The sequence below is a fragment of the Orycteropus afer genome, unplaced genomic scaffold, assembly GCF_000298275.1.
Source record: "Orycteropus afer afer isolate SDZICR_OR568_19922 unplaced genomic scaffold, OryAfe1.0 scaffold00483, whole genome shotgun sequence".
Taxonomy (NCBI): domain Eukaryota; kingdom Metazoa; phylum Chordata; class Mammalia; order Tubulidentata; family Orycteropodidae; genus Orycteropus; species Orycteropus afer.
The window spans coordinates 464,639-480,779 of record NW_006922070.1 but is presented as its reverse complement, the minus strand read 5'-3'; the positions used below and the strand labels follow the sequence as shown (position 1 = coordinate 480,779).

The 16,141-nt window shown below is 39.8% G+C and overlaps 1 protein-coding gene across 1 annotated transcript in view; it reads left to right on the top strand.

The window, feature by feature from the left end:
- MTMR7 (myotubularin related protein 7) overlaps nucleotides 1-16,141 on the top strand; it is a 161,999-nt gene that overhangs the window by 103,499 nt on the left and 42,359 nt on the right. The window contains exon 7 of the mRNA XM_007954943.2: nucleotides 6,747-6,879. Coding sequence (XP_007953134.2) covers nucleotides 6,747-6,879 — 133 coding nt within the window. The remainder of the gene's footprint in view (nucleotides 1-6,746; nucleotides 6,880-16,141) is intronic.

Below are 16,141 nucleotides of genomic sequence, written 5' to 3'. Positions count from 1 at the left end.
TGATTAGGTGCTTTCTACTCACTGAATCTTGTGAGAGTTGAGAAGAGTGTCTAAGAGAATCAGTTATAAAGTTTAGGAATGCCTGAAAGTGGGGACTCTTGGGTCTCGTTTCCTATTGGATGTGTCTTAGGTAGCATATTTGCTGATGGTCATCTTGGCAATTTGAGCCCATAAAGAGAATTGGAGAGAGAACACAGTATTTAGTGGCAATGGAATGGCCTGCATGTGTTCTCTTTGTCATGGCAAGGATGTAGGAATGTCCTGTGGGCCAAGTAGACACTACAGAAGGGCATTACAAGAGCCATCTTGCCAGAATCTCTCCTAAGAGTGTCTGGCCTTTGAGGGACCCCATTTCCAAATGATTGTAGCATGTATTCTGGAGAGGGAAGCTGAGAGGACTAGAATAAACGCAAGTCAAGATAGATCTCCCATGTCAATGAACTGAGTGCCTCCTGTCCCCAAGAACCCATACATATGCCCTAGAGATCCAGCATTTGGACACTTGCCCCAGAAAGGGCAACCATGGTCAATAGTATTAGCCAGAAAAACAGTGACAGCTAATGAAGAGAGAATTACAGCATTGCCCAGTTTTGTAAAGAGATATTTACCCTTTCTCTTATATTTCTTTTACAACCTCAGCCAATACTCTTCATACAGCCTAGAAGAAAGAGGAAAGGGAGAGACCTCTTACCACACCATATAGTCTGTAATGGCAGAAGGAGATAATTTTGAATAATGAGGAGCCCAGCCCATTAATCTTTCATACCACCCAGGGACTCCTAAGCTGTCCTGCAGGGTGGGGAAAAGAGAAGATAATTTTGCATCATATATGGAATTGAAATTTTAAAATTAAGCTAGATAGAGATTTCCTCTCAATATATGAGCAGAAGGCTATTAAATGTCCCCAAAATGTCCTGTTGTAGTTAGATGCCATTGAATTAATTTCTACTCATAGTGACTCCATGTAACAGAGTAGAACTGCCCCGTTGGGTTTCCTAGGCTGTAATCTTTAAGGGAACAGATTGCTAGGCCTATGGAGCCACTGGGTGGTTTTGAGCAACCAGCCTTTCTATAAGCAGCTAAGTGTTTAACCTTTGCACCACCAGCACTCCTTAAGATGTCCTGAGGAGGTGGGAAGGTGGATTTTGACTAGCACTGTTGTGGACATAGTTATAAGAAATAAAACCTCTCATATTTTTGTGTTTATACAACAAGTTAAGATTCTCCATTTAACCATTTATAGATGATGGGAAAGAAAAGAAACATTGTTTGACAGCCTTGCTAGGATGTGACCCAGTCTTCCTTCTGCCAAGATCAATTTTAACTGTCTTTTCCTAACCATGTCAGATAAGTTTCTGTCATTCAAGTATAACATGTAGATGCTGAAATCTTAGACTTCAAGACTAAGATAGCAACCAGGCTGACCTTTAATTTGATATCAAGATTAATGCTGGGTAAGTTTTCAATGGTTTTGATATAAGTGTGATCATTTGATTTGGGATTAGGAGAACTTGATTCTATTTCTTAACAGTCTTGGTTTGCTTACCACTCATTTTATTCTGTTCATTCAGCCAGTTTTTGAGTCAGCCAGCCAGTCAATATGTCTTCTTGGAGTGCCAGTTTGAGGTGTAGGAATACTAACAAGGCACCTGATGGAATTTATGTTGTCTACCTACATCTCACCTACCATTTTTTAATGCCTGTCTGTCTCTAGTTCTCCCCATTCTAATGGATCGTCCTTGTCATGGGTACTAAATCAATCTCAGTTTTTTCAGTTAAATTTGCTCAAAATTCTTTAATTGCTTTCCACTGCCACAGATAAAGTCTAATTATTTAATTGAGCCTATTTGTACCAGTACCAGTTACTGTCAAGTCAACTCCAACTTATAGTGGCCCTATGTGTGTCAGAGTAGAACTGGGCTCCATAGGGTTTTCAGTAGCTGATTTTCTAGAAGCAGATCATTAGGCCTTTCTTCCCAGGAGTAGACTTAAACCTCCAAGCTTTTGATTAGCAGTCTAGCATGTTAACCATGTGAACCACCCAAGGGCTCTGGCCTATTTGTTCCCACTGCCATTGAGTTGATTCCAGCTCATAGTGAGCCCCATTGGGTTTCCAAGGCTGTAAATCTTTATGGAAGTAGAGTGCCTGATCTTCTTCCTGCAGAGTGGCTGGTGGGTTTGAACCACCAACCTTCTAGTTACCAGCCAAATGCTTTACCCATATGCCACCAGAACTCCTTGGTGAACCCTAAATGCTTTCTACCTTCCTCTCTCACTACCACCACCATATATAAACCTACTCTACTTGAACTGGTTGGATCACTGATACCAACCCATTTCTGTGATTTTGCACCGCCCCCACACACACACCTCTTCTCTTTAGTACTTCATCTAGAATGCCCCCTCCCCTTCCTCTTTGTCCTCCCAGATTATTGAAATCTAGCTCAAGTGTTCCCTCTTTTATGAAACCTTACCCTATCACCTAGGCCAGATGGGATCCTCCTGTTTAAATTCCTCTACTGTCACTGTCTACCACTCATCTCAGCTCCTACCCAGCCCTAATGATTATTCCCTGTTATTATTTGGTGCGTATGCTTTCCCTCTCATGCTCAATTATAAACTTATGAGGACAGAATCTGCTGCATATTCATCTTTCTGTTCCATTCAGTGTCTTGCCCATAGTAGCTGTTTCTCAAATATTCATTGGTAAATGATTGGATTATTTTTGTCTCGTTGTGAGCTTTTCTGAACCTAAAGTTGTTAATATCATCAAATAGCAGAGAGATCTTGTATTAGAACCAAACCAAACTCACTGCTGTCGAGTCGATTCGACTCATAGTGACCCCTCCTTCGATTTCTGAAGTGGTATCTCTACGGAAGTAGATTGGCCAATCTTCCTTCCAAGGAGTGGCTGGTGGGCACTTTTTCCTTTATGTGTCTGTTGTGTTTCTCAGACTTAAACTGAAATTGGAATGCAGTACCCCTACTGCTATATCTATTTGAGAATTTTTTGGAGCTGAAATGAATAGCTGTTTTCTTAGTTGTGAATTGGAGTTCTCAGCAAAAGGGACAGGGCACCAAATTAGTCTCTGGTGGTGTAGTGCCTAAGGCATTTGACTGCTAACCAGAAGGCTGGAGGTTCAAACCCACTAGCCACTCCTCAGAAGGAAGATTGGGTAATCTACTTCCATAGAGCTACCACCTCAGAAACCCAAGGAGTGGTTGCTATGAGTCCAACTGACTCTATGGCAGTGAGTTTGGTTTTTTTGGTTTAATAGTGTTTTATGTCAGAAATACTCTATGTTAATATGTATTTAATAGGACTAAGGTAGGTTCTTGTATTTTTATTAATTAAAAAACTGTTTAGTTTTTGAAAGTTTAGCTTTTGCCATATTATCATGATGGACCTTGTAAAAACATGTGGAAACCCAGACATATTACACTTTGGATGGTAGATTTAATACTGCCACCTTCTGTTCATTATATGAAATGCACATTGACTTTAAAGAACACAACAATGCAAGGCAACCATCGCCATGGAGTCGGATCCTATTCATAGCGACCCCTCCTTGGGTTTCCAAGGCGGTATCACTACAGAAGTAGATTGCCCAAACTTAAAGTCAACTTTTATTACTCCTTTGTTTTTAAGCAAGACTACCAGGAAATTCTCCTGGATCTGTTACGCTGAACTATTGTTAAATTTGAACATAGAGTCCTAATGATGGATTAAAATAATTATAGTATTTTGGATCTCATTACACTTTTTTTAAAGGAGAATCTTTGTGATATGTGATGAGTAGACTTAACTTGAATTATTCAAGATACGGAGTAAACATAAAGTTCATGTAAGCTGGCTTATTGTAAATTATACATATGTGCACATTTCTTACTAATTGTTCCATTTTATGCAGCTTTTGTGAAGAATGAGTCAAGAGCTTTTAAAAATAATTATGCAATCAATAATATTTTAAAAGAATAATAAGTTTCATAGCAACAATGTCTAGCTATAATTTAAGAAACAATTTCCCCTTAAAATATTTAAGCTTTTAAAGCATGAACATAAGTTATGAAAATAAATATTCTCCCTTCATTAAGGCCAAACTATTCACGGCATATCTCAGAGAAAGGTGACAATCTTTAGACTGAGAATAGTGTCTGTAGGGGCTAATGTACCCAAGTTGATATCACAACTTGACCAGAACAATAGATCAGAACTTCTGTTGAAGTGAAGTATCTGCCTACCTGAACCCCTGTGGCAGTGGCATGCCATGTTGTTTTATATTTTTACTTCTAATATATTTTACATCTATTATTTGAGTTAAAAACCTAGTATATGTTCACTGTAACAATTAAAGAACACACACAACACACACCAATTGCTGTGGAGTAGACTTTGATTCCTGGGTGCACTGTATGTGTCAAAGTAGAACTGTGCTCTGCAGGGTTTTCAGAGGCTGATTTTCCTGAAGTAGATTGCCAGGCCTTTCTTCTGAGGTACCTTTGGGTGGGGTTGAACCTCCAGCTTTTTGGTTAGCATCAGGGTGTGTTAACTATTTGCATCACCCAGGGACTCCAAACAATACAAGAGTATCTGAACTAATACTTATAGTGCTCATATTACATTTTATCTTTCTGCAGTATAGTTTGCTATGCATTGTTAAATTCTGTTTAATCAGACATATGTAAACATAAATATTTATCTATAGATTTGTTTTACATAAAACAGGAATATTGTAAAATTATTACTCTGTAACTTACTCTTTTCCTTAATGTGTAAATGGCTAATTCTAAGTCAATATATGTGTGATCTGTCCTTATTCTCAGTACCTGATAGTTCATGGCATGAATATGCTGTAACTTATCCTGTCATTGACTATTGATACATTCATGGGCTTTCTGCTTTTTACTATTATAAACAATGCTACAATAAATATTCTTAGACATCTGTCTTCATGTGTTGATATTTCCGTTGTGTCACGTTCTCAGAAATAGGAGAACTTGCATCAGAGAATCGGTATTTTTAACTTAGCACTTTTAACTTAGTTTTGAAAAGAATTTGGTAATATCCTCCTAGGGTTGCTATGAAAAGAGCTCTGGTGGCATAGTTCCTAAGGCATTTGGCTGCTAACCAGAAGATTGGAGGTTCAAACCCCCCAGCCACTTCCTGGAAGGAAAATGGGGCAATCTACTTCTATAAAGATTTACCAGCTCAGAAACCCAGTGGGGGTCGCTGTGAATTAGAATCAACTCATTGGCAGTGAGTGTGGTTTGGTTTCAGGGTTGCTATGAGTTGGAGCTGACTCCATGGCACCTAACAACAAGTACTGCTTTATGTTTTGCTTTTAAAAACAGCTTCTCTTTCCATATCCTGGTGATGAGTTCCTGGCTTAGGTCTTCTACCTGAACTCAGCTAGCCCTCCTGCCCTTTGTGAGCCCAGGAAGATGACAGTAGGTTTCTAAGTTTAATAGAGTGATCAAAGTAATAGTGATCACAAGGCCCCCTTACTAGATGTCTAGATTTAAAAATAGAGCATTGTGATCACTACTACATTCACATAATTTTACGTAGGAAAAATTGGGATTTCCTCATTTAAACTGGGTTAAATGATAATGAATTTTGGAGAAATGTATTAAACCTAAACTACTGTCATAGCCCTGTGTAGCTAAAATCAAGAAAGGAACAAGTTCTGCCTTACCTGGGAAATATATACATTTCTAGGAAAGATGTATTATTGCTAAATCTCCATGTCTGCTATTACACTAAGTAGGCAATCATATCTTAGACGAAGGAACCCTGGTGGTGCAGTGATTTAAGAGCTTGATTGCTAGCTGAAAATTTAGTGGTTTGAACCCACCAGCTGCTACATAGGAGAAAAACTGTGATAGTCTGCTTCTCTAACGATTGTTGTTGTTGTTATGTGCCCTCGAGTCGGACCCGACTCATAGCGACCCCTCCTTGGGTTTCCAGACAGTACACTACGGAAGTAGATTGCCCCACCTTCTTTGGAAACCTTATGGGGCATTTCTTCCCTGTTCTGTAGGGTCACTGTGATTCAGAATAAACTCAATGGCAATGGGAAGTTTTAAATAAGGTGGCAAAAGGAGAGATACCTCTGGAGAGTTAGCGTCTGCTTCCTGTCTCTTTATTCAGTGATTCCTGATCACAGTTTAATTGGATATTCTAGGGGCATCTTTGTAGGCAAAGTTAGTATGAAGTAATTCCTGTTAATGATGTGTTTATTGGCAGAGAGAGTGCTATATAGAATACTGGAAGATACAATAATTGAACTTACTGAGCCCTATGTTGCCTGCTGTATCTGCTGGTACTCTTCTGTGAACCTAAAGTTTGTAATGCTTGCTATTTAATCAGAGCAACTTGGCTCTGTCACAGAGTTCCACATTAAATTTGGCCTCTCTGACAGGTAACTGCAAGAGGTAACTCCAGAAGAATTTGTCTGTAGAATGCTTCCCAGCTAAGAAAACCTTACACATACAAACAAATTTAGGAATTTGAATATATAACCCTGGTGATGCAGTGATTTAAGTGCTTGATTGCTAGCTGAAAATTTACCACTATGGGTGCCTGAGATTACATAAGTCAGTACAACGTCCCATGATTTAAAATATATTATGTTTCTGCACGTCATTTTGCATGCATGTTTTTATGCTTGTCTGTGAAGTGTATTGGTTGTTTCCCGTCCTGAATATATTTGATGATTGTTGTTCTGTTTTGCTGATCACTGCAGCTTAATGCAATGGCAAACCGAGCTGCAGGGAAAGGCTATGAGAATGAAGACAATTATTCCAATATCAAGTTTCAGTTTATTGGAATAGAGAACATCCATGTCATGAGGAACAGTCTGCAAAAAATGCTGGAAGGTAAACCATTTTTTGTACATAGCACTAAATGTGTGTGTGTGTGTGTAGATAGAGATATAGATATATATGAATATTTAAGTGTTTTTATTCTAAAACTGAATGAGATAATCATTTGGTTTTAAAATTGGTTTTGACTGTGATGATATTTATAAAGATGTGACAAATTGGAAAGCATACCATATTCCAGTGACTCTTTAGAGTATAACAACCTCTCCCATTTGTGTGTGTGTGTGTTATCATGAAGCAGTTTTGTCACTTGGTGCTTACGGACTCTCCAATAGAAACTAGTTTAAGATCTAAGATAAAGTATATGGGATATATTTTCTTTCTCTCTCATAAAGTTAGTTTGACCCACATTCAAGGCCATTTGGAGATTAAGTAATTCTACTTGTAAAGGAGTAACCAACTGTTCTTGTATAGAGATCACATTAATAAACTCTATCCTGTCTGATCCTTGTTTCTAATCCTGATTCATATTTCTGAACAGCAGCAACCACAACAATATAGGCACTCATATACCCACCCCCCACCACACACACACATACTCTCAATAATGAGCAAGACACACACACACACACACACTCATGGAGAGGATATTTAAAAGATGGATTATGTAACATAGAAGAACTATTTATATGACCAAACATCCATAAGCTAATTAGCAGAAACTTCTGCATTTCAAGTGGAACCAGCTTCATCTCTTGCTTCTCCTTCTTGTGCTCATAAAGGCCCAGAGGAATCTGTGGCTGCAGTCCACCACTTCTGACTTTAGTGGGAACTGAGAAGAAGAGGAGATTCCCACAGCTTTGTGCCTTGGGAATCTGGGTATAGATAGATCCATGGAGAGGCTGTAAATGTATTCATTTCTGGAAAGCACTGGAGAGATGAGATTAGTGCTAAGGAAGTGAAACAGTCTTAAGAGGAAATGAGGAGTCTGGAATGAAGAGGGAAGAGGAGCTACTGAATTACTTCTTCCAGGAATACACATTTGCTCTGTTGTACAGTTCTCTGCTGAATCAAACAGGGCTTAGTGAGAACATAACAGTGGGGCTGGAGAGGCTGGCATGTCACAGACCGGTCTGATTTCCTTTCTCTTTTCTGGCGTCCTTGGTTCATCTCAGTCACTATGAAACTAGCACATCAGATTACTTCTTTGGTTTTCTGTTTTCTACTATAAAACGAGGTGATTGAACTAGTAATTTCTGTAAGGTCGCAGTAAGGAGAAGAGGATGCGCAAAAGTGGGGTTGAAGAGAAGGTTTTATTCTGGCCTCCTGGGAGAGGTTTACAGGTCCCTGAGAGGGGCCTGGGCGAGGTTCACAGGTCCCTGAGAGGGGCCAGAAAAGTCGCACTGCCCAGGTGAAAGAAAGGGTTTTTTATAGTGATTTTCTTCCTGGTTCTTAGAGGACCTAATTGAGAGCAGGGTATGTGTTACAGGAACCAATAAGGTTAAAGTACCCTATTAGCATGGGGGCAGGAAGTAGAGCTGAAGCACTTCATTAACATTGTGGGCACGAAATCGTTGGGGGCTTTTGTGAGTAAGAGTCAGGTGCTGGGGTCTTTCGTAAGGGTTACATGCTGGGGTTTGGTATGGGCTCTGGTCAGGCGCTTCCTTGCTAGACCAGTTCTTTTAACTGGTTTAAAATGATTAACCCTCTGGCTTAATCATGCACCCACCTGGCCAGCCATGCTCCCGCCTAACAATTTCTGTGGGCCCTTTTAGCTGTTGATAGCATGAGTCTACAGTTTGATTCCCCTGGTTGGAAATAATTTAAAATTGAGCAGTTGAGTGGTTAGAAGAAATCTTTTCCTACATCTGAAAAAGTCACAGACTCAGCACTTTCTCCACTGTACACTGAACATGTCATATGCCATGTCTCAGGTCACAATGACCTGAGCACAGCTTTGGCATGCTTGTTTGAGACTGTTAAACTTCTGGAAATTATCATGGCCTGGCCCTGCCATAAACTGCTTTTTTATACCTCAAAAGATTGGATATCTTGGTCCTATGATTGAAAGGTAGCAGAATTTCAGTACAAAGAGTTTTCATCTTTATCACCACACTAAAAAAAACATTTAGGTTGAAATGCTTTTCATTTTTCATTTAGTAATTTCATAAACTGACTATTCTAGAACATACATTTTCTTTTATACAGAAAGTTGCTCCCAAGAGTGTTGATAACATATGAATTTGGCATTAGTTGTTTAATTGGCATTTATTTGGTTTCTCATTAGAAACTATTTCTCCTGCCTTTATGCCTATGGTCTGACTCACTGCTTTTTCTAAAAGATAAGCAAACTGACTGAGTTCTGGAGGACAGCTCTCTTTCATAAGGGATCATGGTGCTTCTAGACCACTTTTCTAGCTGTGTGTCAGTGCAATATGCAAGGACAACTTTCTGGATGCCTTTCAGGGGACTTGACCAATATTTGACTATCTGTTTTTACTGGGTAAATTATAAACCACTTATGGAGGCTCAGCTACTGATGAGGTGATGCAATCAGACCTCCTTCTGTGGCCTTTTCTCCTTCACAAAGCTGTCCTTGGCATCAAGGATTTGAAGGTTTGCAGTACTGGTCCCTGGCAGGAAGGGGAGTAATGCATTTCATTCATGATTGTTATTTTCATCAAATTTTTTTTAACCATTGTTATGGATATTATTCAAATAGGCTTTGAATAACAGAAGAGTGAAATTGTTTGCATTCTGGCTTGAACAACCCTATCTGTGAACAAGAGCCACAGGATATTTCATCAGAAACTGAAACATAGAACCAAGTTCACATCCTGTGTGGGTCCTTTTATAGAGATGATTTGATTTTACCTTTGATTTATATGTTACAAACTAAATTACTTTTGTGGTATCCATATTTCCCAATGAGATAGTAATGTTATAGAAAATTGTTACTTAGCATTTTTGTAACTTATTAAAATGCTTTCTGTAGTAACATCTTTGATCATATAGATAATGGTTTTTCCCTCAAATAACAAAAATATATCCTGTATATCCCTCGCCACTCTGTGGAAATAGCCAGTAGATGAGTCTGAAGTGGGCTCTTTCCAACATTGAAGAGTTATTGTTAGAGTTGAACCAATTACTTCATAGGACATCCTTGGTGTTAGTGAGGAAATCAGTGAGAAGAAGGAATGTGAAGTGACAGTATAGTAGTTAAGTTGTGTGTCAACTTGTCTGGGCCTGGTTCTTAGTGGCTGGGCAGCTGGGTGTAGTTATTCCCCATGATGAAATTGGTAATCAACTCCATGGTGGAATCTACTGGAGCAGCTGAGTAGCTGCTTGGGCATGTAATCTGCTTCCAGTATATAAGAAGACACCTTGAGAAAGGTCTCTGAGCTTTTTGGCATGCTTTGACCCTGCATGTAGCTGAATCTTCATTTAGCAGCCTGCCATGTTGTCTGCCAATTTTGGGACTGTTATTGGACTTGAATTAGTGAAGCTTACATGTTGCCTGATAATTTTGGGACTGTGCCATTTTATTTGTTGGCCTTGGATTTGTCAGCTTCAGCAGCTAGCAGCTGTCTGAATTAAGAGGAGCCTCCAGCTTCAATGGGCTGGGAACAAGAGGCAGAGCTGAAGCCCATGGTCAAGGGGACGTCATCCAGCCCCTAGAGCTAGCACTTTGAACTTGGACTTCTGGCCTCCCAAACTGTAAGAGAATAAATCCCTGTTTGGTAAAGCCACACATTTGTGTTGTTTTTTGGTTAAAGCAGTAATAGATGACCAAAACAGAATTTGGTACCGAGAAAGTGGGGTGCTATTCGGACAGATATTTAAAATGTGGAAACAGGAGTGGAGTGTATCCTTGAGCCAAGATCCTTGTGCTGAGACACCAGCAGAGACACTGGCAGAGAAATGGCAGCAGCAGAGCCAAGAGACTGGTATGAGACAGCAACAGACTTACCAGCCCATGGAGGAGAAAGCTGGATGCTTTGGGCGGCTTCCTGGCGGAGTGGGTTGCCTTTGGTCATTAATTCACAGAAGCTAAGACACCAAGGAAAAGGGAAGCAGAGCTGCCTCAGCCTCAAAGGGTAGGACCATGGCCTCTGGGAGTGGAACTACCACAGACTCCTGAATTTCAAAGAGTCAGACCTTCACTAACTTTGTTCTGGAGTGTGGGGCTCCTGTTCATAAGGGCCAATGGGATGGGGCCATATCTGCTGCCCCAAAGTGAGGGGCAGGGCTCCTATGCCCAAGAAGCAGTGTAACAGGGCCTACCAGGCCAAGGGGGTGAGGTCACCACTCAGATGAACTAGGGGATGGAGCCCCCCAGTGAAGGAGATGTGTACGGATGCCAAGTTGACAAGGGGTGGAATTGTGGTAATTAAGTTGTGTGTCAGTTTGGCTGGGCCTGGTTTTGAGTGGCTGGGCAGCTGGATGATTCCAGTGATTCCCCATGATGAGACTGGTAATCAGCTCCATGATGGAATCTACTAGAGCAGCTGAGTAGCTACTTGGGGTTGTGGTCTCCTTCGAGTATATAATAAGATGCTTTGAGAAAGTTCTCTGAGCTTTTTGCCTGCATGTAGCCAAGTTTTCATCTCAACGGCCTGCCATGTTACCTGCCAATCTTGGGACTATTAATCGACTTGAATTAGTGATCTGCCATGTTGCCTGATAATTTTGGGACTATGCCATTTTACTTGTCATCCTCACCAGCCAGCAGCTGTCTAAGAGAAACCTCCAGCTTCATTGGACCGGGAGCAAGAGGCAGAGCTGAAGCCCAAGGTTAAAGGGCCTTCACCCAGCCCTTAGAGCTGGCACTTTGAACTCAGACTTCTAGCCTCCAGAACTGTAAGAGAATAAATCCTGTTTGTTAAAGCTACACATTTGTGGTATTTTTATGTTAGAGCAGCACTAGGAGACCAAAACATGGTCAGCGATGCCTTTCACATCTAGATTTGTTGCAGTTGTGCTATACTGCACTGTCTCTTATAAATATCTGCTTTCAAGGTAGCAGGTGGTTATGGGAAAGTCGTGGCAGCAGCATTGTCTTAGTTGTCTAATACTGCTCTAATAGAAGTATCACAAGTGGGCAGCTTTAACAAACAGAAATGTATGGCCTTACAGTTTAGGAGGCTAGGAATCCAAATTTAGGGTGCCGACTGCAGGGGAAGTCTCCTTCTCTTGTGTGGGCCTGTGGGGGGGAAGGTCCTTGTCTTTTTAGCTTCTATTCTTTGGCTCTTTGGTGATCTTTGTGTTGTGTGTCATCTGTCATCCCCCATCTCTGCTTGCCTAATCTGCTCTTTTTATATTTTAGAAGAGATTGACTCAAAACATACCCTATACAAATCCTGTCGCATTAACATAACAAAGATGACCCATTCCCAAATGAGGTTATAATCACTAACGTATATGACAATATATACTTTTGGGGGATGCAATTCATTCCATAACAGGTATCTTCCTCCTTTTGCCATCAATAAAGTCCATCATTTCCATCAGTGTTGCCCACACATTGCCCTTTTTCTCCGCCCCTAGTGTTTTTTGTACCTGAGTTACACATGAATATTACATTATTATTATTAGCCATTATGTAGTTCTATATAGCTGACCAACTAACCAAGTCAAGGCTGTTCCAACCAGAGCTTCTAACTGGTTCAAAACAATTCTGTCATAGCCAATGGAAGCAAGAGCAGCATGTGTGTTGCATAGCAACTAGATCTCTTGTGTGTGTGATTTTGACCCAGGTAGGAAGCAGCAGTGCTTCTCTGCTCAGAGATGGTAGACAACATACATTCAAAGCTGTTCTGTGCCAGTATTTTCACTTAAATCATTTTATTTTATTTTCACAGCAATACTGTATAGTACTTGATATTATCTGCATTTTATAGATGAAGAAACTGTGTGTCAAAGAGAGTAAACAGCTTAATCTAATTGTTTGAAAGAGAAAACAGTGAGTTGAAACAAATAAACATGTAGAAAAATGTTTAAATATTCTGGTAATTAAAGAAATATAACTTAAAATCTCAAGGTACCATTTTCCAAGACTTTTTTTTTTTTAAGTTGAAATATTCAACATAGCAAAGAATGTGGTAAAACTAGTACTTTAAATTATCTGTTATCATTGAAATTGGTTTTGAGAGACAAAATATATTTTGTTGAGAAAAACATGATATGTTAATATCAGATTGTCACTCCCATGGAATGATCAAAATACCAAATTCACTGCTATTGAGTCAGATCCGACTCATAGTGACCCCTCTTTGGGTTTCCAAGGTGGTATCTCTATAGAAGTAGATTGTCCAGTCTTCCTTCTGAGGAGTGTCTGGTGGGTTTGAACCGCCAGCCTTCTGGTTAGCACTCAGATGACTTAGGCATTATGCCACCAGAGCACCTATGATCAAAATATGGTTTAAAATAATAAAGACACGTCTATGTTGATAGTAGTGGTTTATTTATAATAGTAAAAGATTTGAAGCTGCAGGAATGTTGAACAATACTAGATTAATTGAATAATATTTTCCACCTTCTTGAAGGAAATTTTGCATCCATTAAAAATAATAAATAGGAACAACATATACAGTAAAATGGAGAATATATATAATGTAAGTGAAAAAAATTGTAAAATTTTACAACAATTATCTGCAGATAATTATCTGCCTACTATAATGAGCTATGATATGTGTGAAGAGAGTCTAGAAGGGAATGTTCAGAATGGTAACTGCATTAGCACAGAAGAATTACGGGTAAACATATTTTCAAAATATGTTCTGTGGTTTCTATATTACATTTTTAATTAAGACTTAAATATATATATATATGTTGTTGTTATTATGTGTTGTTGAGTCGGACCTGACTCATAGCGACCCCTCCTTGGGTTTCTGAGGCAGTATTACTACGGAAGTAGATTGCCCAACCTTCCTTCCGAGGAGTGGCTGGTGGGTTTGAACTGCCAGCCTTCTGGTTAGTGCCTTAGGCACTACGCTACCAGAGCTCCTAAATATATATGTGTGTGTGTGTGTGTGTGTGTATGTATGTATCATTCTAATATAATAGGATTTGAATCTAGTGCTTTCCATCACATCACAGTGACTCTTGTTGATTTTTGGTTCTGATGTTTAACAGTCTCATGGATAAGCATGTAACTTACATATAGTAATGATGATATAACGTTTATGGAATGATTACTATGTACTGAGCAGTGTTCTAACTTTTTAGAATGTATTTCCTCAGGTAATCCTCATTACAGTCATGTGATAGCTACTGTTATTATCTCCATTTTACAAATGAGGAAAATGAGGCACAGAGGCGAAGAAATATGTGCAAGTTCACAACAATAAGTGGTAAAACCAAGATTTACAATTAATTAGTGTGAATCCTAGGAGATCTGGTGGCAATAGTGCCTAAGGCATTTGACTGCTAACCAGAAGGCTAGTGGTTCAAACCCACCAGCCACTCCTCGGAAGACTAAGCAATCTACTTCCATAGAGATACTGCCTTGGAAACCCAAGGAGGAGTCACTATGAGTCAGAATCAATCAGAGTACTTGCCACATGATATGGGCTGTGTCCACTCAGCACAAGTTCATCAAAAATCATTTCATCAACAACATGTCAGACTTTGTGGGCGTTGTGTCAGCATGTTGTTTCACAGGGATACAAACCTCAGCCTGACAGCAGATCAGATGGGAGTGGGTCCAGGGCACATGGAACAAAGGCCCAGTGTCAATTCAGCAATTTGGGCAATAACACAGTGAAGTGCTGTTTGAAAGGAGGCCAAGTGGATTGAATTTTAAAGATTGAAATCTTTTCAGCAGGCCCAGAATGGTAACCGCTTCTTTGTTATAGCCCCTGAGTTTGTGGGCATTGCCTATGGAGAAAGTTTTGTGGTGAAGTCAGAGATTTTTGATCTGTGCTTCTGTGTGAAGGATCTGAATGTAGAAAGATAGTCAAAAGAGAGAATTTTGAGTATGTCACGGGAGGCACCAGCCCAATGAATATTATAGCATATGACTCCCTGCTCTGGTCTCCTTTCCCAGTCTTCTTAAATGAGCTGAGCTCTAGAAGGGACATCCAGCTCCAATGTTTTCATGAAATATTTCTCTTTGCCCAGAGATTTAAGGTTATGGCTCTCTCTACAGGAGTTCAGTTACTTACTTCACCTGTTTGAGCCACACTTTCCAATCTAAAAATTAAGAAGAATAACTGTCTACACTACATGGTAGATAATGTATAGAGAGCATCAGGCATGGCACCTGCTTATGTAAGTACTTAATAAGGAGCTAGTATTTATTGCAGAGATTCATCCATTTGTCAGTTATTGGTTTTCTATATGGTAGGCATTGGATAGAAAAATGCTTCATTGATTAATACAAAACAAAGTGACTGAACTTGGTATCGGGCGAAAATCAAGACAGGAAGAAACATTGATGTTTGCCCTATTAGTGATCTCACTGAGGGCTATCCTTGGATTTATTAGAGGATTGAATGTCTTAACTGGATGTCAAAGCCAAAGACTTCAACGTTGTTATTGTTGTTAGGTGTTGTCAAGTCGTTTCCAACTCATAGTGACCTCATGTACAGCAGAATAAAACAATGCTTGTGCCTGTGCCAACCCCACAATCTTTGCTATACCTGAGCCCATCGTTGCAGCCACTGTATCAATCCATCTTGTTGAGGGCCTTTCCCTTTTTCATTGTCCCTACACTTTGCCAAGCATGATATTCTTCTCCAAGGAATGGTCCCTTCTGACAAGATGACCAAAGTAGGTGAGATGAAATCTGGCCATTCTTGCTTCCAATGACTGTTCTGGCTGCACTTCTTCCAGGAGATTTTTGTTAGTTCTTTTAGCAGCCCATGGTACTTTTAGAATTCTTTGCGAACACCACAACTCAAAAACATCGACTCTTCTTCAGTCTTCCTTTTTCATTGTCCAGCTCTCACAGGCATATGAGGTGATTGAAAATACCATGGCTTGTGTCAAGCACAACTTAGTCTTCAAGGAAACATCTTTGCTCTTGAGCACTTGAAAGAGATCCTTTGCAGCAAATTTGCCCAATGCTACACAACATCTGATATCTTGACTGCTGCTTCCATTGGTGTTGATTGTAGAACCAAGTACTATGAAGTCTTTGACAATTTCAGTCTTTTCTCCATTTATCATGATGCTGCTTATTGGTCCTGTTGTGAGGATTTTTGTCTTCCTTATATTGAGGTGTAATCCATACTGCAGAGTGTAGTCTTCAGTCTTCATCAGTAAGTGCTTCAGGTCATCCTCACTTTCAGCAAGCAAAGTTGTGTCATCTGCA